Source organism: Salmo trutta, chromosome 27 (assembly GCF_901001165.1).
Source record: "Salmo trutta chromosome 27, fSalTru1.1, whole genome shotgun sequence".
NCBI classification, from domain to species: Eukaryota; Metazoa; Chordata; class Actinopteri; order Salmoniformes; family Salmonidae; genus Salmo; species Salmo trutta.
The window spans coordinates 15,728,414-15,756,035 of NC_042983.1; the positions used below are offsets into that span (position 1 = coordinate 15,728,414).

Here is a 27,622-nt window from a genome sequence, read left to right on the forward strand (position 1 = left end):
TGCATTACAAAATACTGCAGCTAATTATTCAGTCTGTTTTGCATTTGGCTGGGCCAGCAGAGACCTGCCAGATCCCATCAGGATGCAGCAGCTCATGCAGGGGAAAAGGGCCAGATAAGCATTCAGGATCAAAGCTTGATTCATAGCTGCTGTAGGTTGAGGCTCCGGCTCTCTCTCAAACCTGTCTTACAGCTGGACTTTTCCTATTTGGTTTAGCGGCAGAAATAGTGGCAGCCAACACCCAAGATTTATCCTCATCTCAGTGCCTGTCTGGGCCTCCTGACCTGAAGCCATATATTGAACACTGTCTGGTCCCAAATATGACTTACCTACTCTCTTTATCTTCATTCCCTCTAACATAGGGCTGAAAAAGATGTAAGGGTTCTGTTACAGAACTGGAACAGTTTGCACGGTGCTGAACTGTGAGTGACCATGTGGCTCAGTCTGCCCAAATTGTTGCTTGATCCAGAGTTTCTAACTGCTTTCTTCATCTGTTGTGCTTTTGCAGCCTGAGCGAGAGCTTCTTCATGGTGAAGGGTGCCGCCCTCTTCCTGCAGCAGGGCAGCAGTCCTCAGGACCAGAAAGCACATCCCCACCACAAACATGCAGGTGAGTACCTACCACACAACCAAAGGACAGGACCCAATGGAAGTTTGGGCTGCCAGGCAAGGTGGGTAAATGGTCCCAAAACTCAGACTAATTAACTTCATTACCCTGTCCATCTTAGAGAGTGTTGTTATTGTTTTGTCTGGTTAGCCTATTTGCTGCTTTGTCTGATGAGTGTCTCTACCTGCTGTCCTGGAAAGCACACCAGATGAGTGTGTGCACCCAGGGTTGAGGTGGAGGGACCGTGTCTGGCTGATTATTAGCATGTTCCAGACGTGTTGTGTGTCGCTTAGGCAGATTAGTGGTTAAGTAGGCCTACAGTATGTGTGGCTGCTGGTTGTGCTCATTAGTAGGCCTACTTTTGTTCCATATCAATCAAAACAGGACACTGAGGATTTGGCAGTAGTGCTGTCCCCGAAACAAACAAAAAATCTTGGTCGACCGAAAGTCATCTGTTCTTTCGATCAATCAATTTTTAAACATGTCGTTTTCCATATATAGACACACCCTATGTTTTGTAAAAAATCTGCTATATACAGTGGCAGTCAAAAATTTGGACACCTACTCTTTCAAGGGTTTTTATTTATTTGTACTATTTTCTACATTGTAGAATAATAGTGAAGACATCAGTACTATAAAATAACACATGGAATCATGTAGTAACTAAAAAAGTGTTAAATCAAAATAGATTTTAGATTCTTTAAAAAATAGCCATACTTTGCTTTGATGACAACTTTGCACACTCTTGGCCTTCTCTCAACCAGCATCATAAGGAATGCTTTTCCAACAGTCTTGAAGGAGTTCCCACATATGCTGAGCACTTGTTGGCTGCTTTTCCTTCACTCTGCGGTCCAACTCATCTCAAACCATCTTAATTGAGTTGAGGTCAGTGATTGTGGAGGCCAGGTCATCTGATGCAGCACTCCATCACTCTCCTTGGTCAAATAGCCCTGACACAGCCTGAAGGTGTGTTGGGTCATCGTCCTGTTGAAAAACAAATGATAGTCCCACTAAGCACAAACCAGATGGGATGGTGTATCACTGCAGAATGCTGTGGTAGCCATGCTGGTTCAGTGTGCCTTGAATTAAAAAGAATTACCAACAGTGGCACCAGCAAAGCACCATCACACCACCTCCTCCGTGCTTCACGGTGGAAACCACACATGCGGAGATCATCTGTTCACCTACTCTGCGTCTCACAAAGATACGGTGGTTGGAACCAAAAATCTCATCAGACCAAAGGGCAGATTTCCACCGGTCTAATGTCCATTGCTCGTGTTTCTTGGCCCAAGCAATTCTCTTCTTCTTATTGGTGTCCTTTAGTAGTGATTTCTTAGCAGCAATTCGACAATGGAGGCTTGATTCATGCAGTCTCCTCTGAACAGTTGTTGAGATGTGTATGTTACTTGAACTCTGAAGCATTTATTTGGGCTGCAATCTGAGGCGCAGTTAACTGTAATGAACTTATCCTCTGCAGCAGAGGTAACTCTGGGTCTTCCTGTGGTTGTCCTCATGAGAGCCAGTTTCATCACAGCGCTTGATGGTTTTTGCGACTGCACTTTGCGACTGCAAATTTTCCACATTGACTGACCTTCAAATCTTAAAGTAATGATGGACTGTCATTTCTCTTTGCTTATTTGAGCTGTTTTTGCCATAATATGGGGGCTATCTCAACATCTCAACTTGCTCAATTTCCACATGATTTAGTTGATGTTTAGGGTTTACTGAGGGTTTTGTTCCAAATACAATGCTTTTAGTTGTAGAAATATTTAGGGCGAACTTATTCCCTGCCACCCACTCTGAAACTAACTGCAGCTCTTTGTTGAGTGTTGCAGTCATTTCAGTGGCTGTAGTAGCTGACGTGTATAGTGTTGAGTCATCCGCATACATAGACACTCTGGCTTTACTCAGTCAGTGGCATGTCGTTAGTAAACATTGAGCTCGTCTGATGCTTTAAGCTTACGGTTTGATATGTTAAGACAAATGTCTCAAGAGGGCGCCAGAGATCTTAACCTGACCCATCTATCCTCTTCCCGCTCCTGCTGGCTTTAGCAGATTTTGCCATTACTCTCCTGAGGTTGCCGGTAACAGGAACAAGGAATCTGCAACCTTTCTCATGTTGAATGACAATTTATCTGACCATTTCTACCGATCTGCGTGCCAGTTATGTTTTTCATATGCATATTTTCATGAAACAGTTTCATTTCATTTATAATAACGTCATACCTCATAATCATTGTCATGTGGTTCATCAAAATTCTATCTTAAGGAAAATTATACAAACCTAAAAAAGTAACTCACTTTCAAGTGGTTATCAAAAGGGAGAGAGTTGGAAAGATTTTTGAAATACATTGAGGAACTATTGTCATTCTAAATTGATGTAAAAACAGAAATTGTTTGCTTTCTGTTTGAGGTGAAGAAAACATTACTTTAAAAAGCTCCACAGGTCATTAGTGGTGGTGTGCGTTAAGTCATTCAGAAATACTATCAGACCCCCAAAGGGGCACATTTATATGCTTACATTTGCTCGCAGGCCAGGTAGCCTATAGGCCTACTTCTATGCGCGTGCGTGTCCTTACTCAACATTGACAGGAGCGCTTCAAACAAAAGACAATGGACTAAATTGACAGAACTTGTAAATGGAATGAAACAAACCAAAACTTGTTTCTCACAAGTGTAGCATAGGTTGTGCACTCTGCAAATAACGTGTCCAGTCAGACAATGAGAACGGGAAGACTGGAATAATAATATTGAATGCATTAAAAGACATTACCGTAAACAAAGTAACAAACATTGTAGATTATAAATTATAGGAATTAACGGTAAATGTACTACTGATGATATATGTCATGGGGAATTGATAGACACTAACAATCAAAAGCAAACAATTCACACAATGAAGTTATGAAACAATGAATGTGCACAAATTCGTAGGATAGAGCCCATTCTGGGTGCATGGTCAAACCGACGTCTGCATTGTCCATGCAGCATTTGCGGTGAAATGCCCTCAGCAGAGGTCAGGGCATTTATACTTTTTGCGCTTGCGGGGCAGTGCAGAGCTGTTGTCAAGGAAGTGAGTTTGTGTTTATACAGGACGTACCGCCCCCACCTACCGTCAACCAATTATGTCAATGCGGAGCTGTACATAGCCCTCCGCGTTGTTACAACACTAGGGAGGCGCATAGCAATGCGGTACAGAGCTCCATTTGGCCTCTGCATGCCTCTGGAGGCTCCACAATTGCATCACACTTTCCATATGGAGCCTCAGACCACATTTTCAGATCAGGTATAAATTGGCTTTTAGTCTAGGCCTCAGCAATTGATTAGTTCACTGAGATGGGCACAAATATATATACAGTGCCTTCGGAAAGTATTCAGACCCCTTGACTTTTTCCACATTTTGTTACATTACAGCCTTATTCTAAAATGGATGAAATAAATACAAATCCTCAGCAATGTGCACACAGTACTCCCTAATGACAGTGAAAACGGGTTTTTAGAAGAAAAAAAACAGTTACCTTATTTACATACTGTAAGTATTCAGACCCTTTGCTATGAGACTCGAAATTGAGCTCAGGTGCAACCTGTTTCCATTGACCAACCTTGAGATGTTTCTACAACTTGATTGGAGTCCACCTGTGGTAAATTCAATTGATTTGGACATGATTTGGAAAGGCACACACCTGTCTATATAAGGTCCCACAGTTGACAGTGCATGTCAGAGAAAAATCCAAGCCAGTATTGTGTCGAGGCACAGATCTGGGAAAGGGTACTAAAAAATGTCTGCAGCATTGAAGGTCCCCAAGAACACAGTGTCCTTCATCATTCTTAAATGGAAGAAGTTTAGAACCACCGAGACTCTTCCTAGTGCTGGCTGCCAAACTGAGCAATCAGGGGAGAAGAGTCTTGGTCAGGGAGGTGACCAAGAACCCAATGGTCACTCTGACAGAGCTCCAGAGTTTCTCTGTGTAGATGGGAGAACCTTGCAGAAAGACAACCATCTCCGCAGCACTCCACCAATCAGGCCTTTATGGTAGAGTGACCAGACGAAAGCCACTCCTCACTAAAAGGCACATGACAGCCCGCTTGGAGTTTGCCAAAAGGCACCGAAAGACTCTCAGACCATGAGAAACAAGATTCTCTGGTCTGATGAAACCAAGATTAAACTCTTTGGCCTGAATGTCAAGCATCACGTCTGGAGGAAACCTGGCACCATCCATGTGGTGAAGCATGGTGGTGGCAGCATCATGCTGTGGGGATGTTTTCAGCGGCAGGGACTGAGAGACTAGTCAGGATCGAGGCAAAGCTGAACAGAGCAAAGTACAGAGAGATCCTTGATGAAAACCTGCTCCAGAGCACTCAGGACCTCAGACTGGGGCGAAGGTTCACCTTCCAACAGTACAATGACCCTAAGCACAAGACAACACAGGAGTGGCTTCGGGACAAGTCTCTGAATGTCCTTGAGTGGCCCAGCCAGAGCCCAGACTTTAACCTGATTGAACAACTCTGGAGATACCTGAAAATAGCTGTGCAGCGACGCTCCCCATCCAACCTGGCAGAGCTTGAGAGGATATGCAGAGAAGAATGGGAGAAACTCCCCAAATACTGGTGTGCCAAGCTTGTAGCATCATACCCAAGAAGACTCGTGCCTGTAAGCGGTGCCAAAGGTGCTTCAACAAAGTACTGAGTAAAGGGTCTGAATACTTATGTAAATGTGATATTTCAGTTTTTTTATTTCTAAAAACATGTTTTTACTTTGTCATTGTGGGCTATTGTGTGTAGATTGATGAGTAAAATAATATATTTAATACATTTTAGAATAAGGCTGTAACCTAACAATTTCGAAAAAGTTAAGGGGTCAGAATACTTTTTGAAGGCACTGTATATTTGTTACTGCTCGATTAAAACAATGTCGGTCAACCAACAGCCTAATGACCAAAGAATCAACCAGTTGACTAATTGGGGTCAGCCCTATTTGGCAGTCATCTATTTTGTAACCTAGTCATCTATCTGCGAGTCTATTCAAAGCTTCAATGTCTTGCAAAGCCATATGGTATACCATAGGACCTAGTATAAAAGGATATAAGAGGTTCCAGTGTTTAGCCACTGGTATAATGTAAAGTATGATATTTCAACTATGATTCTGAGGCAAAGGTTTTAATTGGTTAAAAACAAGATCCTGCAGCTGCTTGGGAGAGCTTAACATTCACTCTCAATATCACAGAGAAACAAGGATAGTTTTTATTTCTCCCAATGCTGTTCCAGTTTTACTCTGTGAGCTATTATTTTGTTCATTTAATTTCAATTGGTTTCTCATTTTTGGTTTCCTTGTTGAAGTGAATTCAAATGGAATTTGGAATGGTTTGCGTCACCAAGTGAATTGACTGAACTTGAGCACAATCAGGATTGGCTGCTAGCCCGCATTGAGTGATTGAGTTGGTAGGGAGTTACTGGAGGATGCAGTCATGTGTTTCTTATAGAGAAAGTACTGCCTGTGGAAAGTGAACAGGCCATTTTTTTTAGGTTGTTTGCTGTAGGACAGAATGTTTTCTAACAGGAATGGATAATCTCCTTAGCCTGGCCTTTGGGTAATGTTTATCCTGTAGCCCACTGCCAGTGAACTTTGAGCCTTGTAGTTAGAATACTTAGCGGTGCCCTCAGGTTGTGATGTGACTGATTTCCGATCCATGAGCTGAGGCCACACTGTGCGGTCCCTTCTGTCTGAGTAACCAACCATTGCTTGCCCAAATCTTGGCTGGCCACTATCTTTTGTCAAAGCTGTAACAGTGGCAGGAGATGTCATGAAAATACCACCCAGTGAAGAACTTGCAGAACTTCCAAAACAATAAGAAAGATACCTGCGTGTCAACTGATCTGGGCCTCAACCAAACCAAATGCAGAGATTAGCATTTGTCTCAGTTGTGAGTCTGAGCTGAGAACTCCTGTAGCCCCTGGCTGTTTAGGCCCAGAACAGTTGCAGAGTAAAGTACTAACTTACTAATACATGTAAATGAATATATGTCTGAACGTGTCTTTATGAGGCGTCTACCTATGGATGCGCCATGAAGCAGGGGAACATGCCCAGAGCCAGCGTGGCACCGACAGCTGTAATTAAAGCCGCCCAGGAGGAGAAGACATAGTTTGTTTGCCAGTCATCAGAATACCTTGACTGACACATGTTTGGCTGCCACTCTTTACTGATCACTGTAGTGGTTACGGTTGTCATTTAACATCGCCACATCGAGTAGCCCTCCCTTTTTTGCTGTATCTCTTAATGTCGCTCTCTCTAGATAACTTAAAAGCATGTCTAATATGTATTGGGGTGCACAATCGTGGATTGATTTGAAAACCAATAGAAGAGTCTTAAAATGTATTCTAAAACTCACAGGCAGCCAGTGCAGAGACTTTAAAACCGGTGTAATGTGTGCTCTCCATCTGGTCTTGGTCAGTACCCGTGCTGCAGCATTCTGTATGTTTTCGTATGCATGTGACCAATAGGGCCTGACCTATAGTCTATCATAATCACGTAAATAAATTGGTTAGAACAAAATCCGAACCCAGTAATGGCGACAGAAAAATGGATCCGGAGGATGTGAAAAAGAAAAACGGGCGAATGTTTGTTGGTTTCTCAGGAGGGAAAGTGGAAGTCAGATCTGTGGAAGACATTTGACTTAGTTGTGGAAACTACTGGAGATAAAGAAAAAGGAGGGTATATGAGCAAGTGTTGCGTGAGTATTATGTGCCAAACAATTGCTGTTAGATTACAATATTATTTTAAAAAATGACCATTTAGAACAGTGTAAACAACACTAAATAAATAAGTGTACCAGAGAGTCTGTTCTAACGGAAAATAAATAAATATATAATGCCTTTATTACAGCAGACTAAAAACAGTTGCATGCATTCGTGAATTCGTTTTTATTTATTGTTTAGGCTAATTATTCAAAGCTCCATTCATTTAATTTTAAAACTAAAATGCTTGACAGCATTTCACAGCATGAATGTCTCGTGTGCTGTGTGATGGCATGAGTGAATGAATGATTGATAAGGTAGCATTTATATTGAAATATAGACCTAATGATAACTACGTTACTTATTATTATAATGATGATCATAATAATTGTAATTATAACAATAAGAAGGCGATCAAGAAAAAGGAGGGTATAGGAGTGAGAGCTACGTGCATATTATGTGTGACAAACAGGTGCTGTGCTGTTAGATTACAATATAATTTTTCTGCCTGTTTGGAACAGTGTAAACAACACCAAATAAATTATAAGTAATACCAGTCTGTTCTAACAATACAATTTTTTAAAAACTTTATTACAGGATAGCAAAGATTTAGAAACAGCCGAATCTGTGAAATTGCTTTATCCAACATTTTGCTGTTGCATGAGGCTTGGTGCTCACGGAAACAGTAGGCTATTAAACAAACAGGCAACAGAAGCAAGATCTGTCTTATTTATGTAGATATATATGGATGATTTCTAAAGCCCGGCACATTTAACAGTTAGGCTGTTGATTATAGACCTAATTAAATCTCCTCAATTTTCTTAGACAATTAGGCTAAGGCTGTTTCCTCGTCTCTGATGCCTCCGCCGCTTTGTTCTCAATCCCAATTTGCTGGTTAGGGAAAGGCACCAATTCAAGGAAGATTATGTGTCAGAACCGCAGACAGCGACCATATCCAACGTGGGAGAAAGCGCATTTGTTATAAAATAATATTTGATTGATTAGTGTTGCACCATTCTTTTTTACATAATATAACCTTATACAATTTCAGTATCACATGTCTTAGAGTGATGGGCTGTGGTCTCCGCAATCGATTAGTCCACTGCGCGAATCAGACAGGTGTCTTGTGCACCATGAAAAATGTAAAATTATTGCGACTGCTCGACTAAAAAAATCTTGGTTGACCAACAGCCTATCGACCAAACAATCGACCTGTCGACTAAATGGGTTCAGCCATAGTTGGCTCTAAGATCATTTAAAACTTTTACTAAGGCTGTCTCTGTGCTGTGGTGGGCGTGGAAACCAGATTGGATTTTTAAAAGAATTGGTACTTTAAAAAATCATTTAGCTGTTTCAAAACCAATTTCTCCAGAATTTTGCTTAAGAATGGAAGGTTGGAGATGAAAGACTTGAAAATTGCTAAGAGCTGAAGAATCTAGATGACTTTTCTTCAGAAGGGGTTTCACCATAGCAGTTTTTAATGCGTTGGGGAAAGTGCATGAACAGGGAGTGATTAACAATAGCTTGCACTTCTTCAGATATGCAATTAAAAACTGTTTTGACGAGGTGGTGGGGATTCATTTTTCCTACATTTTTTTAGGCACTGAGGCTGTACTCGCTTTAAGTTACAGTTTTAACAGTGGCCATGTAGGCTACTGTGGCTATTTGATCATACAGTGAGGGGAAAAAGTATTTGAACCCCTGCTGATTTGTTTGCCCACTGACAAAGAAATGATCAGTCTATAATTTTTATGGTAGATTTATTTGAACAGTGAGAGACAAAATAACAATCCATGTCAAAAATGTTATAAATTGATTTGCATTTTAATGAGGGAAATAAGTATTTGACCCCCTCTCAATCAGAAAGATTTCTGGCTCCCAGGTGTCTTTTATACAGGTAACGAGCTGAGATTAGAGCACACTCTTAAAGGGAGTGCTCCTAATCTCAGCTTGTTACCTGTATAAAAGACACCTGTCCACAGAAGCAATCAATCAATCAGATTCCAAACTCTCCACCATGGCCAAGACCAAAGAGCTCTCCAAGGATGTCAGGGACAAGATTGTAGATCTACACAAGGCTGGAATAGGCTACAAGACCATCGCCAAGCAGCTTGGTGAGAAGGTGACAACAGTTGGTGCGATTATTCGCAAATGGAAGAAACACAAAATAACTGTCAATCTCCCTCGGCCTGGGGCTCCATGCAAGATCTCAACTCGTGGAGTTGCAATGATCATGAGAACGGTGAGGAATCAGCCCAGAACTACACGGGAGGATCTTGTCATTGATCTCAAGGCAGCTGGGACCATAGTCACCAAGAAAACAATTGGTAACACACTACGCAGTGAAGGACTGAAATCCTGCAGCGCCTGCAAGGTCCCCCTGCTCAAGAAAGCACATATACATGCCTGTCTGAAGTTTGCCAATGAACATCTGAATGATTTCGAGGACAACTGGGTGAAAGTGTTGTGGTCAGATGAGACCAAAAGGGAGCTCTTTGGCATCAACTCAACTCGCTGTGTTTGGAGGAGGAGGAATGCTGCCTATGACCCCAATTACCATCCCCACCGTCAAACATGGAGGTGGAAACATCATGCTTTGGGGGTGTTTTTCTGCTAAGGGGACAGGACAACTTCACCGCATCAAAGGGACGATGGACGGGGCCATGTACCGTCAAATCTTGGGTGAGAACCTCCTTCCCTCAGCCAGGGCATTGAAAATGGGTCGTGGATGGGTATTCCAGCATGACAATGACCCAAAACACACGGCCAAGGCAACAAAGGAGTGGCTCAAGAAGAAGCACATTAAGGTCCTGGAGTGGCCTAGCCAGTCTCCAGACCTTAATCCCATAGAAAATCTGTGGAGGGAGCTGAAGGTTCGAGTTGCCAAACGTCAGCCTCGAAACCTTAATGACTTGGAGAAGATCTGCAAAGAGGAGTGGGACAAAATCCCTCCTGAGATGTGTGCAAACCTGGTGGCCAACTACAAGAAACGTCTGACCTCTGTGATTGCCAACAGGGGTTTTGCCACCAAGTACTAAGTCATGTTTTGCAGCGGGGTCAAATACTTATTTCCCTCATTAAAATGCAAATCAATTTATAACATTTTTGACATGCGTTTTTCTGGATTTTTTTATTGTTATTCTGTCTCTCACTGTTCAAATAAACCTACCATTAAAATTATAGACTGATCATTTCTTTGTCAGTGGGCAAACGTACAAAATCAGCAGGGGATCAAATACTTTTTCCCCTCACTGTAATGTAGGCCTACCAGGGTGGCCTACCATAAAAAAACAATGGAGAAAATGCATCCCATAACATTTTAACATGGAAATAGCTGTTCTATCATTCAGCCTACAGTAGCAGCCAATGTTTGGTGTTCAATGTAGGCCTAAGTCTTTTGGAAGAAAAAAAAAACATGCAGGGGCTTGACATTAACCTGTGTATCCACTTGTCCTTCAGACAAGGAATAGACTGAACATGTTGTTTGATGCAAGAAACCACTTTACAAAATAAAATGCATTATTATTACTATACCATTATTACAGAGAATCAGAAAAATCTTACTACCCTCTGCCTATTGGCTACTCAAAATACAAAACTGCCCATTTAAGACAAACCAATATGCTCTTTACCTGACTCTCTTTTCAGAGATGTCAAGAAATGTATATGTTTTGTGCTCTTGTAGGAAACAATAACTCACCAATCGCTGACTACAAATTATCTATAACTGAGTTAATGACTCACTAACTAGCAACGGACAAAATGTGCACACATGGCTACATGCAGCTCTCGCTTTGATCTCAAAACTAAAGCATCTACTCACGACTGCTCATGCTGTAAACACAGTCCAGTTCAAAGTAAATGGCACATATCAATGGTCTATTTGCTTATAGGCCTACTGCAGCTCTGATTGTTTATGCCGCACCAGTCTGTGTACAGTACGGGCTGAGTAGTGCTTGTCAATGCAATCGAATCATGCGTTCTGCCTACAACAAAATCTCTTGTAAAGTTCGATTTGTTTCAGTATGTTGCATTGAAAGTGGCTAATATTGTGTTGATTCGATTACAATTGTCACAGTAAAGGGAAACATTGATAGTGTTAACAGGAAAAACACTAGAGCAGTGGTCACCAACCTTTTCTGAGTCAAGATTACTTTGAGTCAAAATGCAAGCCGAGATCTACCGCTCGTAAGCCTATGCAACATTAACCAATTAAAAACAGTACATTAGCAATGAGGCTATCTGATCACACCGGTAATAGATCCGTTGTTGTATTACTTGTGAAGCCCAGCTGAGTGAGCATACATTTAAATAATTTCCGTTTAATTTTTATTTTACTGGGCTGCTGGTCCGTCTTAGCAGAGGGAGAGAGCAGCAGACTGAGGGTCCGCCTCTCAACATCCCTCCGCTCTCCCTTTCCTCCAATCACACTGGCCAAAAAGGTACACCGTCTTCCAGCTGATGGCAAAACTCGAGTCGCACCGCAGTATTTCTGCCTCATGCACAAATTCATGTTGTTACTCCTATGAACGGTATGGTTGGTGACCACTGCTCTAGCTCTAGAAAGTTGAGTGAAGTTCAATCTCGTCCTTCTCTCTGGGCTAATATTTATGCGTGGCAGTCTCGGGGGCTACTGCTCGCGTTTAGAGGGAACATTGGTTGTAGGCTATTCTGAATTATTTCATTTATTTTTGAACAGACAGCAGTAACTATAACTTTGGCAAATTTATTTCAATTTATCAGGCGTGCTGCAGCTCCTCCAGAACCCTTTGCATGGCTCTATAAGGAAATCAATTATTAACTGCAATGCTGGAGAGATGAGAGTTGCAGGCTAATGTCTATCAGAGCAGGGAGAGGGATCATAGAAAGTGAATCTCATTATAGTTCTGTGAGAGATACGGGGGGCAACTCGAATGAATTTTGATGGCATTTATTATAATTTTTACACTGGAAAAAGTGACAATTATTTTTCATGCCACGAGAGGTACCGGATTCGGCCAAATAGGTTCCGGAATGAAACAGTCCAAAATGAAGAGGTGCTATATCCTGTTCCGGCAGGTTCCGGCTCAAATTAAGCACTGGAAAGCTGTTCTGACTTTGTGACTGCGTTATCTATTGGAAATATTTTCACTCTGTCAATAAGACACTGCATGGTCAATCTCACACCCCCTGCAGAAGACAGGGCGTTCATACTTCTTGTGCTTGGCAGAGCAGAGCTGTTGTCAAGGAAGTGAGTTTGTGTTTATACAAGACCTCCCACCCTCACCTACCGTCAACCAATCATGTCAATGCGGAGCTATATGGAGCCCTCCTCATTGTTACAAAATGTGTGAGGGACACGGCGATACGGTATGGAGCTACATTTGGCCTCCGCAATTGCGGCAAACCATCCATATAGCCACATTTTCGGATCAAGCATAAATTGGCTTTTAGGTTAGTATTGTGGAGTAACTACAATGTTATTCATTCATCCTCAGTTTTCTCCTATCACAGCCATTAAACTCTGTAGCTGTTTTAAAGTCATCATTGGCCTCGTGGTTGAAATCCCTGAGTAGCTTCCTTCCTCTCCGGCAACTGAGTTAGGAAGGAGCCTGTATCTTTGTAGTGACTGGGTGTATTGATACACCATTCAAAGTGTAATTCATAATTTCACCATGCTCAAAGGGATATTCAATGTCTGCTTTTTTATTTTTACCCATCTATCAATACGTGCCCTTCTTTGTGAGGCATTGGAAAACCTCCCTGGTCTTTGTGGTTGGATCTGTGTTTGAAATTCACTGTCGGCTGATGGACCTTAAAAATAGTTGTATGTGTGGGGTAAAGAGATGAGGTAGTCATTCAAAAATCATGTTAAACACTATTATTGCACAGAGTGAGTCCATGCAGAGTGAGTCCATGCAGAGTGAGTCCATGCAGAGTGAGTCCATGTGACTTGTTAAGCAAATGTTTACTCAAAGGGGTTGAATAGTTACTCTTTGCATTTTAAATTTTTTTTTAACCTTTATTTAACTAGGCAAGTCAGTTAAGAAGAAATTCTTATTTTCAATGACGGCCTAGGAACAGTGGGTTAACTGCCTTGTTCAGGGGAAGAACGACAGATTTGTACCTTGTCAGCTCAGGGATTCGAACTTGCAACCTCTCTAACCACTAGGCTACCCTGCCGCCCCAATGCCGCCTCTGTCAGACTATTAATTAGTAAACATTTCTAAAAACATAATCCACCTTTGACATTATGGGGTATTGTGTGTAGGCCAGTAACCCCAAAAAATCTTAATTTAATCCATTTTAAATTCAGGCTGTAATACAACACACAATGTAAAACGTCAAGGGGTGTGAATACTTTATGAAGACACGGTATGTGGGTTTTTGGTAAAGGAATTACAAGGCACAAGGTAATATTTCTTAAACTTACAGAAGGCAAACAATTTCTCCAAAACAAAATATATGTTGATATTAGTTGGCAGGGGTCTTTACATCAACATATAGTGTTTTGATGTATTTCTGATACCTTTTAAGACTTTTTCTAAGAGCCCTTTTCCATCTGTTTATCCAGAAATCAAAGCCTTTACTTATGCCTAATTGTTAAGATGGACAATAAAACAAAAAAATAAGTAGATATGCCTTCATTTCCCCAAAATATAGACTCTTAACTTTAATTTAATACCCAATTTGATATGCTCCTATGAACTTCACATGTTGGTGTTCATGGATCCTTTTACATGGAAATGCCCAATACCCAGTTCTGGAGGACACTGTTCTCTGCTAGGTATCCTTTCATGACACTAGCAAATTGTGCCTGCAGTTGCTCACTCACTCAACGATAGAGTGCATTAAGTTGTCGTTTATGTTCTCACTCAACATCCATTGCCCATGCCATGTGGCATGATGAGTGATGTTCAGGATCCTAATGTCAAAGATGTATTTTTATATGACTAAGATGTATTTATAATCACAATAAACCATGTTATCTGATGACACTAACCGACCAGGTCTTTATTCTTTTCCGATCTTCTCTTTCAACAGGAGACTTACCTCAGCACCTGCAGGTGATGATCAACATTCTTCGCTCGGAGGACCGAATCAAACTGGTAAGAGACGACGCACACACACTTCCCCACATCCCTGGCCAGTGACTAACCACCTGGCACCGTGACATCATCAACCTGCCTGAATGCTTTTTATTGTGTACTAAAGACTTTCATTTTTTTGATTTCACCTTTGTGTACTAAAGACTTGTTTGCTCCCTGTAATTATTAGATAATGAGAACATGTTTGAACTCACACAGAAGAGCATTACCAAGTGTTTCCATGGTGTCTGTGAAAGGGAGAGTTTATTAGTTTATCTACCGCTATGTTCTCACACTCCATTGGAATAATGCCTCCCATGTATTAACAAACTGTTTTTGACTGTGAGAGATTACTTTATAGGATTGGAGTGTATGTGTGTGTGTTACGGTTGGACTGTGTGGGTGTTATGCCCATGTCTTGTGCGTGTGGAATTACATGATGCAGCAGCCCATGTGTCCCTGCAGTCAGATTGTGTGTACCTTCTATGTTCAGAGTCAGTTTGTATGACCTTTTTATCAGATTCACATGTTGGGAGAGGTGCGTGGACAGGTAGGCAATGTAGCCTCGTTGTTTGTGAAAGAGTTGATGAAACTGTCACGTCCCCTGCTACAGGCGGTGCGGCTGGAGAGTGCCTGGTCAGACAGAGTGCGTTACATGGTGGTGGTGTACACCAGCGGACGACAGGACACAGAGGAGAACATCCTGCTGGGCATAGACTTCAGCGACAAGGACAGGTGTGTATGGGTCTGGGCCTGGGCCAGCTCGTGTGTGTGTGTCTCTTTCCTCACTTGCTATGGTCGTCCTTGATGCCAGCTGTTAGACCCTTGTTGTTGTAGCAGCATCTCCATTTGAAGTCAAACCAGGTGTGTTGATCTGCTGGGAACGTGTCTTTTTGTGTTGTTCCCAGTAAAAGCTGCTCCGTTGGCATGGTGCTGCCTCTGTGGAGTGACACCAAGATCCATCTGGATGGAGACGGGTGAGCGAGTCCCCCATAGACATTCAATTGTTCTGTATCTGTGACCCCTCTGTCAGACTACAGCCCCCTGCTGTACACTCTGGAGAGAAACAGCTCTGTTTGCTTAAAGCTGGAATAACTGGAATAACTGTAACTGGAATACCTGTAACCGGAATAACTGGAATACCGGTACAGAAAAAGACACTGCGCTCAGCACAGGCTAATGTGCTAAAATGACTTTGACCTCCACATGTGTTTTGATAGAGAGTTATGTTTTAGTGGTTACTAGGTATGAATCAGTGTGTGATCAGGGAGAGTCATTGCCTGTCTTGTGTCTCCTTCAGGGGTTTCAGTGTGAACACAGTGAGCCGGAATCATGTCTTCAAACCTGTGTCTGTACAGGCCATGTGGTGAGTAGACACAACCATAGGAATGACTGCCTAATACATTGTTGTTAATGAAGCAATCCCACATCAGTATATTGGCTGCTGAATTCATATCAGACCACACGGTTGAGGCATTTCAAAATACTCTGCCAAATACTGGTGTAGAGATGCAGGTGCATGCATCAATCAATCAATCAATCAAATGTATTTTATATTTCCCTTTTTACATCAGCAATTGTCACACAGTGGTTTACAGATACCCAGCCTAAGATGAATGCCACTTGTTCATGTGAATCAGCTCATTACCCATTATTAAAAGCCTATTGGTAGAAAATGATTATACTGCACCACATTTCTCCCAGATTAACAAAGATGGTTGATTGAAGATATTTTGACCCCTGTCCCAGGTCGGCTCTGCAGATCCTCCACAAGGTGTGTGAGGTGTCCCGCAGGTACAACTACTTCCCCGGGGGAATGGCCCTCACCTGGATGGGTTACTATGAGAGCTGCATCGCCTCAGAGCAGAGCTGCATCAACGAGTGGAACGCCATGAGAGACCTGGAGACCTTGCGGCCTGACTCCCCCACCATGTTTGTCGACAAGTGAGTCTACAGAAATTGCAAATGGATATGAAATAACGTGAAGCGTTTCACACAAAGTCAAACATGTAGAACGAGATGGACAGTAGAGGAAACGTGTGATGGTCTGCTGGTCCTGACTGACCCGTGGACTGAGAGATAGAGTAGTGTGCTGATGAAGCCTCTGTGTGTCTGTCTCTGCTGATGCAGGCCCACAGAAAGGGAGCGGACAGAGTGCCTTATCAAAGCCAAACTCCGTAGCATCATGATGTTCCAGGACCTGGAGAACGTCACCTCTAAACAGGTAAGCAGAGGGGAGGGATGAACTAAATGCACACATTAGCTGCCAATAGGGCTCTGGTGAAAAGAAGTGCACAAAATATGGAATAGGGTGCCATTTGGGACACAGTATTGAAAACAAACATCTTTGCAATACAGCCTTACTGACATGTAGTGTAGTCTTCAGTCAATTTCGACCTGACATTATTTGAAACTGTAGTCAGGAATATTACAAGTAGAAATGGTAGAATATCAAATGGTTGATGAGTTTGCTGTCCCCTCAGATACGGACGGAGCTGGAGCAGCATATGAGCTGTAACCTGATGCAGTACAAGGAGTTCATCGACAACGAGATGCTGCTGATCCTGGGCCAGATGGACAAGGCAACACTCATATTTGAGCACCTCTATCTGGTTAGTCACCTGGCAACAACTCCTTATCCAGAACTGCTTGGTACCGCTCAAACTTTAGCTTGGTCCCAGATCTGTCTGTGCTCTTCCCAACTCCATTGCTGTCATTGGCATGACAATAAGTGAGAAGAAGTTGGCATGCTAGCACAAACAGACTGGGACTCAGACTACTCAAACTCTGCTTAATCTGATGAATCAAGTGCATTTTAGAGTTTTCTCATTGTTTGAGGTCGGATTATCTATTTGTCTCTGAGATTTGGCTGATACTGCTAGAAAAAGTAGTATCTGGAAGAGCAACATTTGGACAGCCATAACTGTTCAGCATGTGTAGGAATTGACTGTGTATTTATGTGCAGTTAAGTCTTACATTTTTCCACGTTTGTTTGCAGGGATCTGAATGGAATGCCTCCAATCTGGAAGAGCTTCAGGACACTGGGTAAGTACAGCCTTTTGCTCGCTTCCAAACATTTCTATTCCATAGAGTGAATCCCTTATGGCTGTCATGTCTCCAACACTGTCAATGGACTTTTTCAGAGGCACTGAAGTTGTCATGAATACGATTAGTTGTCACGAAGGTTGTCTCATCGATTAGAACATAGATTAGTCATTGGTGTGAGTCAGAATATTGTGGGAGTATTATGGGGTAGTGTCTGTCTCTTCACCAGGGTGGGCTATATCCTCAACGTCACCAGGGAGATAGATAACTTCTTCCCAGGAACATTCTCCTACCACAACATACGGGTCTATGACGAGGAGACTACAGACCTGCTGGCCCACTGGAACGAGACTTACAACTTCATAGTTAAAGCAAAGTAAGTCATGTTTGCCTCGGAACAGGTAAGAGGGATGGAAAGGACAGAGATATTGCGAGGGATAGAGCTGATAAAGCAAGCTATTCTTTACCATAACACACTCCTGTATAATCCTTTTTTTTTATTCATACAGTACATGGGTGTCTCTCTTGGTCAGAACCACGTTGGTAGTACATGTATCTTCCTGCTGTTTCACTTGAGGTACAGTAATAGTAGCTTACAGAGAACTGTGAGTGACTTGACTAGGGTGTAATTAGGGTAATTGGAGGCAGTGTAGGACCAAGTCTGTGACCAAAGTTGTCTTAGAGAAGGAAGCTGAAGATGGTTACCACTAGCAACACAAAGGCTGTCATTATCTTTGCCACAGACAGAGAGCAGTCATCTGAGTGACAGAACTGGCAGAGGATTCTAGTCTGATTCTCCTAACTACTCTACATTCATGGTGTGTTAACCCTACCAGGAAGAACCACTCCAAGTGTCTGGTCCACTGTAAGATGGGTGTCAGCCGCTCGGCCTCCACCGTTATTGCTTACGCCATGAAGGAGTATGGTTGGTCACTGGAGAAGGCCTTCAACTTTGTCAAGCAAAAGAGAAGCATCACACGGCCCAACACAGGCTTCATGAGACAGCTGGCTGAGTACGAGGGCATCCTGGATGCCAGGTACAGTCACACTCGACTACACCCTCTGTAATTACCATAGCCCAGATTAACTAGGGTAGCACAACAAGGGATCAAAGCACTGAAATAGTGCCCAAGGTTATAGATTTTGCTGTATGTTCTATGTGTATTATTTGAGCATATCTCCCATGCTCCTCCTTGCCCCCCCCCTTTGTCCACTTTCAGTAAGCAGCGTCACAACAAGCTGTGGCGTCCTGACCGCCCCGACCCAGACTGTGACCTCCATGAGGGCCAGCAGGCCCAGTGCTGTGGGGGGGAGGACCCAGGGAACCGGACCCCTGAGCCGGGAATGTCCCCCTGCTATGAGGAAAAGGGGGCGGCATGTCCTCTTTCCCCCTGCAGGATGATCAGTCTGGAGGTGGACCCCGCCTACAACAACTACTACTTCCGCAGGCTGTCTGACTCGGCCCTGGACAGTGACCCCTCCACGCCGGTGCGCGCTCCGCCCCTCCTGGACATGGAGCGGGTCTTCATAGAGATAGAGGACGTGGAGCGCGATGCCCTGCTGGATGACGAGGCCTTTGAGGGGCGAGAGGGCCTGCCGCTGCCACACTTTGGGCTGGCTGGGGTGGGGACGGCTGCCCAGACCTCTTGCCGAGGACCAGAGCCCCTGGAAGAGCTGCGCCTGCGTCTGGAGTTTAGCACCGTAGAGGAGGAGGATGAGGAGGAGGTTCAGAAAGATGAGGCAGAGATGGAGGCGTTAGCACACCCAGGAGGAAGAGTGGGGAGTGCAGGAGGAGGTGATGGTGAAGGAGAGGTGGAGATGGTTCAGGAAGAGGAGGTAGAGAAGGAGGGCAATGGGCTGGACCTGGTGACCCTGAACCAGAACTCCAACAATAACAACCACTTTAATACCCTGTCCATACTCAACGTAAGTGGGAGCGGTTTTCATTATGGTGTCTTCTGTCTCTGTAATATACAACCAATTCATATGTATATATAATAGCTCATAATAAATAGATAACTACATTAGTAAAGAGTAATGATTATTGTTTGTTTCTGACTTCTTGTTTCCCCTCTGTTTAGGACACTGCTCCTTCCAAACCCGCTCACCCAGTCAAGCCTTCAGCCCTCTCGCGATCAGACAACAAGCCCAGCCATAACATAGATTTACTGACCCAGGATGCTGATCTCTGCCTTAACCCCACACACCTCCCCAGCATGCCCAGTGTCTCTGTGGAGGTCCCAAGTGCCACTCTCCCTCTCCCACTTACCTCCCCCGACACACCCTGTTCCCCCAGCCTGCTGCACCCCTGTGGCCCTCTGTGTGACTGTGCTGCTCCGCCCTCTACACCTCTGCCTGAAGCCCAGGACTCCCCCTGCTCTCTGACATCTGAGGACATGGCTGGTGAGGCCGAGGGTGAGGAAGGGAAGCTTTTAGGGGTCTCTGAGCCTCTCCCTGTCCCTGAGCTGCTGGGACTGAGCCTGGAGGAGAAGAGGCCGGCGGTGGCCTGCTACGTGACCCAGCAGCAGGAGACTCTAGTGCAGCTACAGAGGTCAGGGCTGGTCCGCCGGAGGGCAGAGAGGCTGGAGAGGCTGTCAGGTCTGTCCCAGGAGGGGCTTCATCCCTTGGAGCCTCTAGACAGCCCCCACTCAGGAGCCAGGGAGGGCCCTAGTCCTGTGGAGGTGGAGTTCTCAGCCTTCCCAGAAGACTTCCCCAAGTCCTCCACACCATGTCCAGTGTCCCTAGAGCTGCTGGTGGTTCCTCTGACTAACGAGGCCCTGCTGGGTGCAGTGGGGTCTGGGGGGCTGACGCCCAACTCTTCCCCCCATGGCTCCACACTGACACGTAGCTCCAGCAGTGACAGCATCCGCAGCGTCAGGGGCAAACCCGGCCTGGTGCGCCAGAGGGCTCAGGAGATCGAGACCCGCATGCGGCTGGCCGGCCTCACCGTGCCCTCAAGCCTCAAACGCTCCAACTCACTGGCCAAACTGGGCAGCCTCAACTTCTCGGCTGAAGACCTGTGCTCCGTCTGCTCCTCGGATGCAGGCACCCTCCTGCTCCTCTCTCTTTCCCCAGAGCCAGGCCTAGAATGGGAGTGCCCCTCCACCTCTTCCTCCGCCCAGCCCAGAGCACACAGGGACCAGACCACCCCAGAGAGAGCACTGTCTGGGGGTCCCAGGAGCTGACAGGAAGGATGGAGGGACACTCCTCCACCCATCCCTCCATCCCCCACTCTGAGCTGGGGAGGGTCACACAGATTTTGGAGAGGGGAGAGGGACAGTCTTAAAAAACAAATGTGTATATAGAATTATACATGTATAAATAAACATTTGCATAATATAAATATATATTAATATAAATCCACATCATATTTAAGGAAAAATAAACAGAATCCAAATATTATACCATAATCCAGATGGTATCTTGGTTAAAGGCTGCTCGGTATCTTGGTTAAAGGCTGTTCTTGCATGGAGCGCAATGAACGTGTGTGCAAAGATGAACCTCATACTTAAGACCTGGTCTCCATCAGGACTTAAAGTGGTTTTCATGTCTGGTCCTCTGCCTTTCTAGCTGTCCAGAGATCAGAGTTACAGCTTCATCATTATCATCATCATAATCATTATCATATTATCATCATCATAATCATTATCATCACCATCATATACCCTGCCTTTCACAAGCAGATACATTTAGTTTTTATCACAGACTTTATCATAACAGTTTTTTGTTTACTTTGCCATTGGTTAATGTTAGTTGTGGTGTGTTTTGATTTAGTGCTGCCTTAGTCAGAGTTGATCATCAGATGATATTGATTTTGCGCTATCATTGGGTATAGAGCTCCCGAAGTTTCACCATGTGCCGAAAACAAAGGGGAGAAGTGGGTGTAGTTGTCTGTGTTGTATTTGTCACTGCTATCTTGGGTTCAGTAAGCAGTATGAGACGCACATAGACCGTAAACTTGTCATAACACAAACAGCACCATTAATTCCGTGTGCATCATGTATTTTGGAGAGAAACGTTGTGATAGGTCAAATGTATGTGACATCATCATATCGGGTATGCGAAAAGGTTTTCTTCCTCTTTTCACCTCAGTGTTAATGACTATCCGTTACAGGTTGGAGGCTGTTACCAACGATGTGATATTAGAAATGTCTTTAAAAAATCATACACGCATAGAATCTAGCTCCTCTGCTTCTGAGCCTGCATTGTATTTTGGTATTTGTATAAAAAAGTTCATCAATCAGATTAATTTAGGATGAGCCAAATATATATCAGAAATCATTTTCAAACAATTCAGATCCCAAAATATAGAATACAAAAACAAAAAGACCATAGCCCCCTCCTGCAAGTACTGCAGTGTGATTCCACTTCTGTAAGAAAAGTAATTCCTTCATCCTAGTCCCCTCCATTTCTGACGCTTTCATGCTATAATGTCCTCCAAGCTTCCAAGATGTCCCTGTGTCAAAACATCCAGATATCATTCCAAGAATCTTCTGGGACCAATCAACCTCTGGGACACCACGGTGATGTGGTGCTTTTCATTTTGTTCAAGTAGTTCTACAGACCCCGCTCTTGTCAGGTGAGAAGTTCACATGCTGTATCATAGAGATCCTACATCTCTACGGGCTGTATGTTGTATCTATATAGGATCTCTACGGGCTGTATGTTGTATCTATATAGGATCTCTACGGGCTGTATGTTGTATCTATATAGGATCTCTATGGGCTGTATGTTGTATCTATATAGGATCTCTACGGGCTGTATGTTGTATCTATATGGGATCTCTACGGGCTGTATGTTGTATCTATATAGGATCTCTACGGGCTGTATGTTGTATCTATATAGGATCTCTACGGGCTGTATGTTGTATCTATATAGGATCTCTATGGGCTGTATGTTGTATCTATATAGGATCTCTAAGGGCTGTATGTTGTATCTATATAGGATCTCTACGGGCTGTATGTTGTATCTATATAGGATCTCTACGGGCTGTATGTTGTATCTATATAGGATCTCTACGGGCTGTATGTTGTATCTATATAGGATCTCTACGGGCTGTATGTTGTATCTATATAGGATCTCTACGGGCTGTATGTTGTATCTATATAGGATCTCTACGGGCTGTATGTTGTATCTATATAGGATCTCTACGGGCTGTATGTTGTGTCTATATAGGATCTCTACGGGCTGTATGTTGTATCTATATAGGATCTCTATGGGCTGTATGTTGTATCTATATAGGATCTCTATGGGCTGTATGTTGTATCTATATAGGATCTCTACGGGCTGTATGTTGTATCTATATTGGATCTCTATGGGCTGTATGTTGTATCTATATATGCAGGGTAGTCCGTAGTTGTCTGGTTTATAGTTTTAATAGGGTTGTCTCCTGAGCCCCCCATACTGTATCTGGACTCTCACCTGAGATTCAACAACAGTAGAGTACATTGAGAATGATATGATGACACAGCCGAAGGGGCTGGAGAAAGCCATTCCCTTAACAACATCTTGCAGCTCCTTTCTACCCTCCCTTCCCAGCATGGATTAGCCGTGTAGTTCTGCAGGTCCTTTCTGAGACTGGCTACACTGAACGCTAATCTTATTAGGGGTTCAAGTAGTGAAGTTGTGAGAAACCCTATTGTATTTGTTGGCATTCATTGTTATACCGGTTCTTTCCGCAAGGAAAATTAACATGCAAATTCCTGTGTGATTGTAAGGCTGAGGAGGGTGCAACTTGGCATGATGGGAAAGGCCCATAGTCCACACCGTCTCATGCAATGCCACGCCAGGGCCTCATGGTGGCGCTATATCAAGCGCTTGAAATTGCACATTTTGAAAGGTCATGCCCCTTATCCCATGTGACCTAGAGCCCTGAAATTCAGTACATAGGTTTCTCTCCTCACATGGAACACATTTTTCTCAAGATCCCATAAGGTCCGCTATGATGGATTTTCTGCCATTTTAGAATTTTTTGAAAAACACTTAAATGAAATCTCCTCCGGAACCACTGGGCCGATCTGGTTGAAACTTGATTTATAGCATCTATGGACCAAGGTCTCTCAACGCAATATTTTCCTGGCCAGCATCTGAAAGAACATGGACCAATAAACATTCAAGTGGGTGTGACCTGGCACATAAATGCATAAAAATCTGACACGGTTATTCGTATTGTAACAACTTGCTATACATGTTCAAAACACTATCTGGACTTAATGTATGCAAGCACATTCAGATCGACCACACAGTGGCTATAATGGGCACATATTTATATCTCTTGATCTTTTTGACTTAGTCGTGAAATTTGGCACACATGCTCAGGGAGGCGAGTTTAGCTAACCTGTAGAGTATGGTTCTGTTTGGCCGCATGGGGGCGCTGTTGAACATGAAAAATAATACATGCGAGCTCATTGGCTTATAGCAGCCATATTGTTTGAGCTAGAGTCTTATTTGAAGACGTGTCTATAGATGCTAAATACCAAATTTGGTGCTGATCGGTAGAGCGGTTCTGGAGAAGACGTTTAAAGTAGTCAACATTTGAAAAGGTCCAAAATACATCAAAAGCATGTTGCATGATCTGTTGGATTTTGAGTTCTGATATTTGGAAAGCGTGGGAAGGAGTACAGAAGTGGCTCGCCCTAAGGTGACGTGTTTAATTTGCTCTGGGGCCATAGCTTGAACCCCGGCATGGCTGCTTGCAGCTAGCTATATGTAAAACTGCTCTCGGTCAGGTTTATAATTTGAGCAGGGAACTCACAGGATTCCCTACCTCCGTAACTTATTTTTGATCCACGCTTGTCTGTAATCATGTCCTTTATTGAATCTGAGAACTGAGTTGTGCTGCATAATTGAATTTGTGAGCAGTTGCATTGGGAGTTGTGCAAAGTCTTTTTTAGGTTCCAGAGAACGTTTTTCTCTGATCTTTCCTCTGAGGGTCACACCATTCCTCATGCATGAAGTCACAAGAGCCATGTGTCATTTCACTTCCATCAATCTTCTTTCTCCCCCTCTTCCTGTATCACTACTGCTGTCCTGAAAATGTCCCACTGACTATTTCACATTCTATGTCACCCAATTCATTCCAACCAGCTTGTCTTCATCTATAAGTGAAAAGAATAGAGGTTCTTTATGCAACATCTTGCTACTTTGCCATATGTTTTTTTACAAAAATGTTGCAGTCAAATATTTTGTATATTTTGTTGAAATTCTTTTTTTAAGTTCAGTATTTGTGTGTTTGTGCATGAGAGTGGTTACATGGTTACTGTGAACTATTTATGAGAAGTGAAAATAAACTTTAAACACATGAATAGGTTCATATTGCACATGCATTTCTCCCACACGTATGAGAGCACATGAAGTATGTACTGTATGTTAATATGTATGTACAGTAGTTGATGTTACAGAAGATACTGCTGTATAGTACTGTATGTATGTATGTGTCTGGTAATATGGAGAGCACAGACTTAACAGACTTAGTTCTTCCCAATGACTCCAGTTCCTGTGCGGACACACACACTGTTACTGCAAGCAGTGTCCTTACAGTTTTAATCAGTTGTACTGTGTGTGTATGTATGTACATATTCTATTGAAATGCTGTGTCAGAGATGCCTGTTTTTTTAATTATTTTGGTTCTATTGGGCACAACCCATACAGCCACACTGCTGAAATCTTGACCTCAAAGAAAGTGTTCAATTAGCTGGCACATTGCCTCTGTCTACCCAGGGTTCTCCCCAAAGAATGTAATAGAGGCGCTGTGCCACCTTGTGGACTAGCTGTGCCACTATGTAAGTCAATTAAAAATAAACATAGTACTTTTATTTGTTATCATATATGATTTTTGGGGGGGTCTAGATTGCAGTGAATGGCAGTTACAGGTGTTAAAAAATGCCAAAATTCCTGGGGAGAACCCTGCTACCATGATAACATTTATGATGCATTATCAAGGAAAAGATACTGTAAAGGTGTGTGTTTTGGTGTGGCACACAGAAACACTGATGTGCACATATACAGTACCTCTGTACTGTAGAGATGGCTCTGTAATGTTTCTCCCCAGTTTACACCCTTGCTGCTTCCATTACAGGATGAGGGTTTAGTTGCCGTTTTTCCTTCTCCGCTGTACAGTAGATCTAGAAGGCAGAACGATGGATGTGCTTCCCAGGTGCAAGGCCAACATCCTCTGGACAGCAGGGCTGTCCTATGGTGCGTGAATGTGTGTGCAATCATGTAATATGCACACTGTTTAAAATGTGGGTGGAAATCTGGTCCCTTTTAAAATGTATGCCAACCTCTGTTGTGGGGTGTGTTCAGTGTGGCGTCTGATGCTGCACACAGTGCAGATGGCGGTCCTTAGTGCTATATGAGTGTGTGAGCTATTAGTCCACATCCATTTAGGTTTGTTTATGGACACACAAGTGCCTTAGCCGGGAGACCAGAGGCATAGAGCAGTGTGGCTGCTGTGTGTGTGTGTGGAGCTGCCAGTATTGCAGAGGGTTTGGATGGAAGGGTAGGGTAGATGCATGATGGGACACTCTGTGACAAGACTTCCCTTTCGCTTTAGTAGAACAATGGCCCTGCATTTAGTTTCAGTTCTTTCATTGTTGTTCTTTTAGTAATAGACTTAGATGTGAAACAGGAATCTGAAACCTGATGTTCCTTTTTTTTAACCTTCTGGTACATTCTTTGATTTGAAGAGGGAAAAAAATAGAATCTCCCCTTCTCTTCCTTATCACGTTCACATGTCCATCAGGGTTGCCGAGATGGGATCTTGACTCCAAACTTGTTTGTGCCCTTTAAATGTGGAAGAAGACCAAAGTTCTATCCATGGGTGTTGTCACTAAATAGAGACACCATTGAAGCTGTTAAAAGATACAAAATGAGAATCAGAATGTCTTTTATTTATGTGTGTCTGTGATCTCTGTTACATCTTATGTATTGCACTTTTGGGAGAAACAGAAGTGATACAGTGGAATCATCCGCATTGTGTCATAATGATAGATGAGTGTTCCTATCACTAATGGTTTATGAAGCTTCTCATAGGCTTAAAGTCAAACCAATTTGGCAAAGATCACAGTGATAGGTTGCGCCACAGTTTTTTGTTACAATTCATCTTTTTTTATATTGAAGTATGCAGTAATTTTTTTGTACTGTAATTTTGCTGTAATTTGAATGCATATTGCACTTTTTTTTAACATTTGTTAAAATAATGTACTGTATGTGTTTATGAAAATAAATGTTTTTTCATGCTATCACAGTATTACATTTTTCTTCAACAACCCAAAAATTTTATATCTCCAAACTGCTACTGTTTGAGACATTAGATCCACAACATAGCCTTTGATCTGCTAATTCACAGACAAACAGTTATACAGCAGGGAGAGGAGGTATGTGGTATCACAATCCCTGTCTTAGGATATATTTCATTTCTCCTGACATTGAACATGAAGTCACAAAGAGAGATGAGGTAATAAATCCTCTCCCAGTCACAGAAGACTGTCCTCTGATTGCTACAGACCCACTGTGAGTGATGAAATATTTCATAGAGGGGAGGGGTTGACGTTGCTAAATATTGCTAAGTGCTTGGGTCAAGATTGACTGTAGTGGCCCACATCCTGAAATGAAATTGCATAATGCCCCCATCTGTATACCTTGGCAGGAGAGTGGCGTTATAACAACCAGATTATGTAGCGCTTGGCTTGCCAGTCCCAGTTTGAAGCACTTTTGCTGCCGGCTCTGGTTCCTCCTGGCCTGTATGGTAGTGTGCGTGATTAACGATGGACCGTTCTTCATAAAATGGCATGTGTGTGGGGAGGAGGGGAGTGGAGTCATTCTTGCATTGCTGCGCTGTTATGTGAAAGCCTTTAACACAACATTCTTCTCCTGAGGCTGTCAGTAGGACAAAAAATGCCATAACAGGGTGAGCATAACAAGTATCAAAGCTTTTTAGGTTCTATATATACTGAACAAAAATATAAATGTGAAATGCAACAGTTAATATTAGGAAATCAATCAACTGACATAAATTAATTAGGTCCTAATCTATGGATTTCACATGACTGGGCAAGGGCGCAGTCAGGGGTGGGCATGGGAGGGCATAGGCCCACCCACTGGGGAGCCAGGCCCAGACAATCAGAATTAGTTTTTCCCCACAAAAATGTTTTATTACAGACAGAAATACT

At 43.1% G+C, this 27,622-nt stretch overlaps 1 protein-coding gene across 4 annotated transcripts in view; it reads left to right on the forward strand.

Moving 5' to 3' along the window:
* LOC115164425 (protein phosphatase Slingshot homolog 1) overlaps positions 1-26,692 on the forward strand; it is a 56,711-nt gene extending 30,019 nt beyond the window's left edge. For 3 of the 4 annotated variants that reach the window (XM_029716877.1, XM_029716880.1, XM_029716879.1), the window contains 13 exons: positions 509-609; positions 14,362-14,426; positions 15,019-15,140; positions 15,314-15,382; positions 15,706-15,771; positions 16,155-16,349; positions 16,536-16,629; positions 16,889-17,017; positions 17,404-17,450; positions 17,680-17,826; positions 18,287-18,487; positions 18,671-19,376; positions 19,532-26,692. In XM_029716877.1, the coding sequence (XP_029572737.1) occupies positions 509-609; positions 14,362-14,426; positions 15,019-15,140; positions 15,314-15,382; positions 15,706-15,771; positions 16,155-16,349; positions 16,536-16,629; positions 16,889-17,017; positions 17,404-17,450; positions 17,680-17,826; positions 18,287-18,487; positions 18,671-19,376; positions 19,532-20,635 (3,046 nt within the window). In that variant the 3' untranslated portion in view covers positions 20,636-26,692. The remainder of the gene's footprint in view (positions 1-508; positions 610-14,361; positions 14,427-15,018; positions 15,141-15,313; positions 15,383-15,705; positions 15,772-16,154; positions 16,350-16,535; positions 16,630-16,888; positions 17,018-17,403; positions 17,451-17,679; positions 17,827-18,286; positions 18,488-18,670; positions 19,377-19,531) is intronic. The other variant, XM_029716878.1, reaches the window with a different exon arrangement.
* Positions 26,693-27,622: the final 930 nt, after the last annotated feature.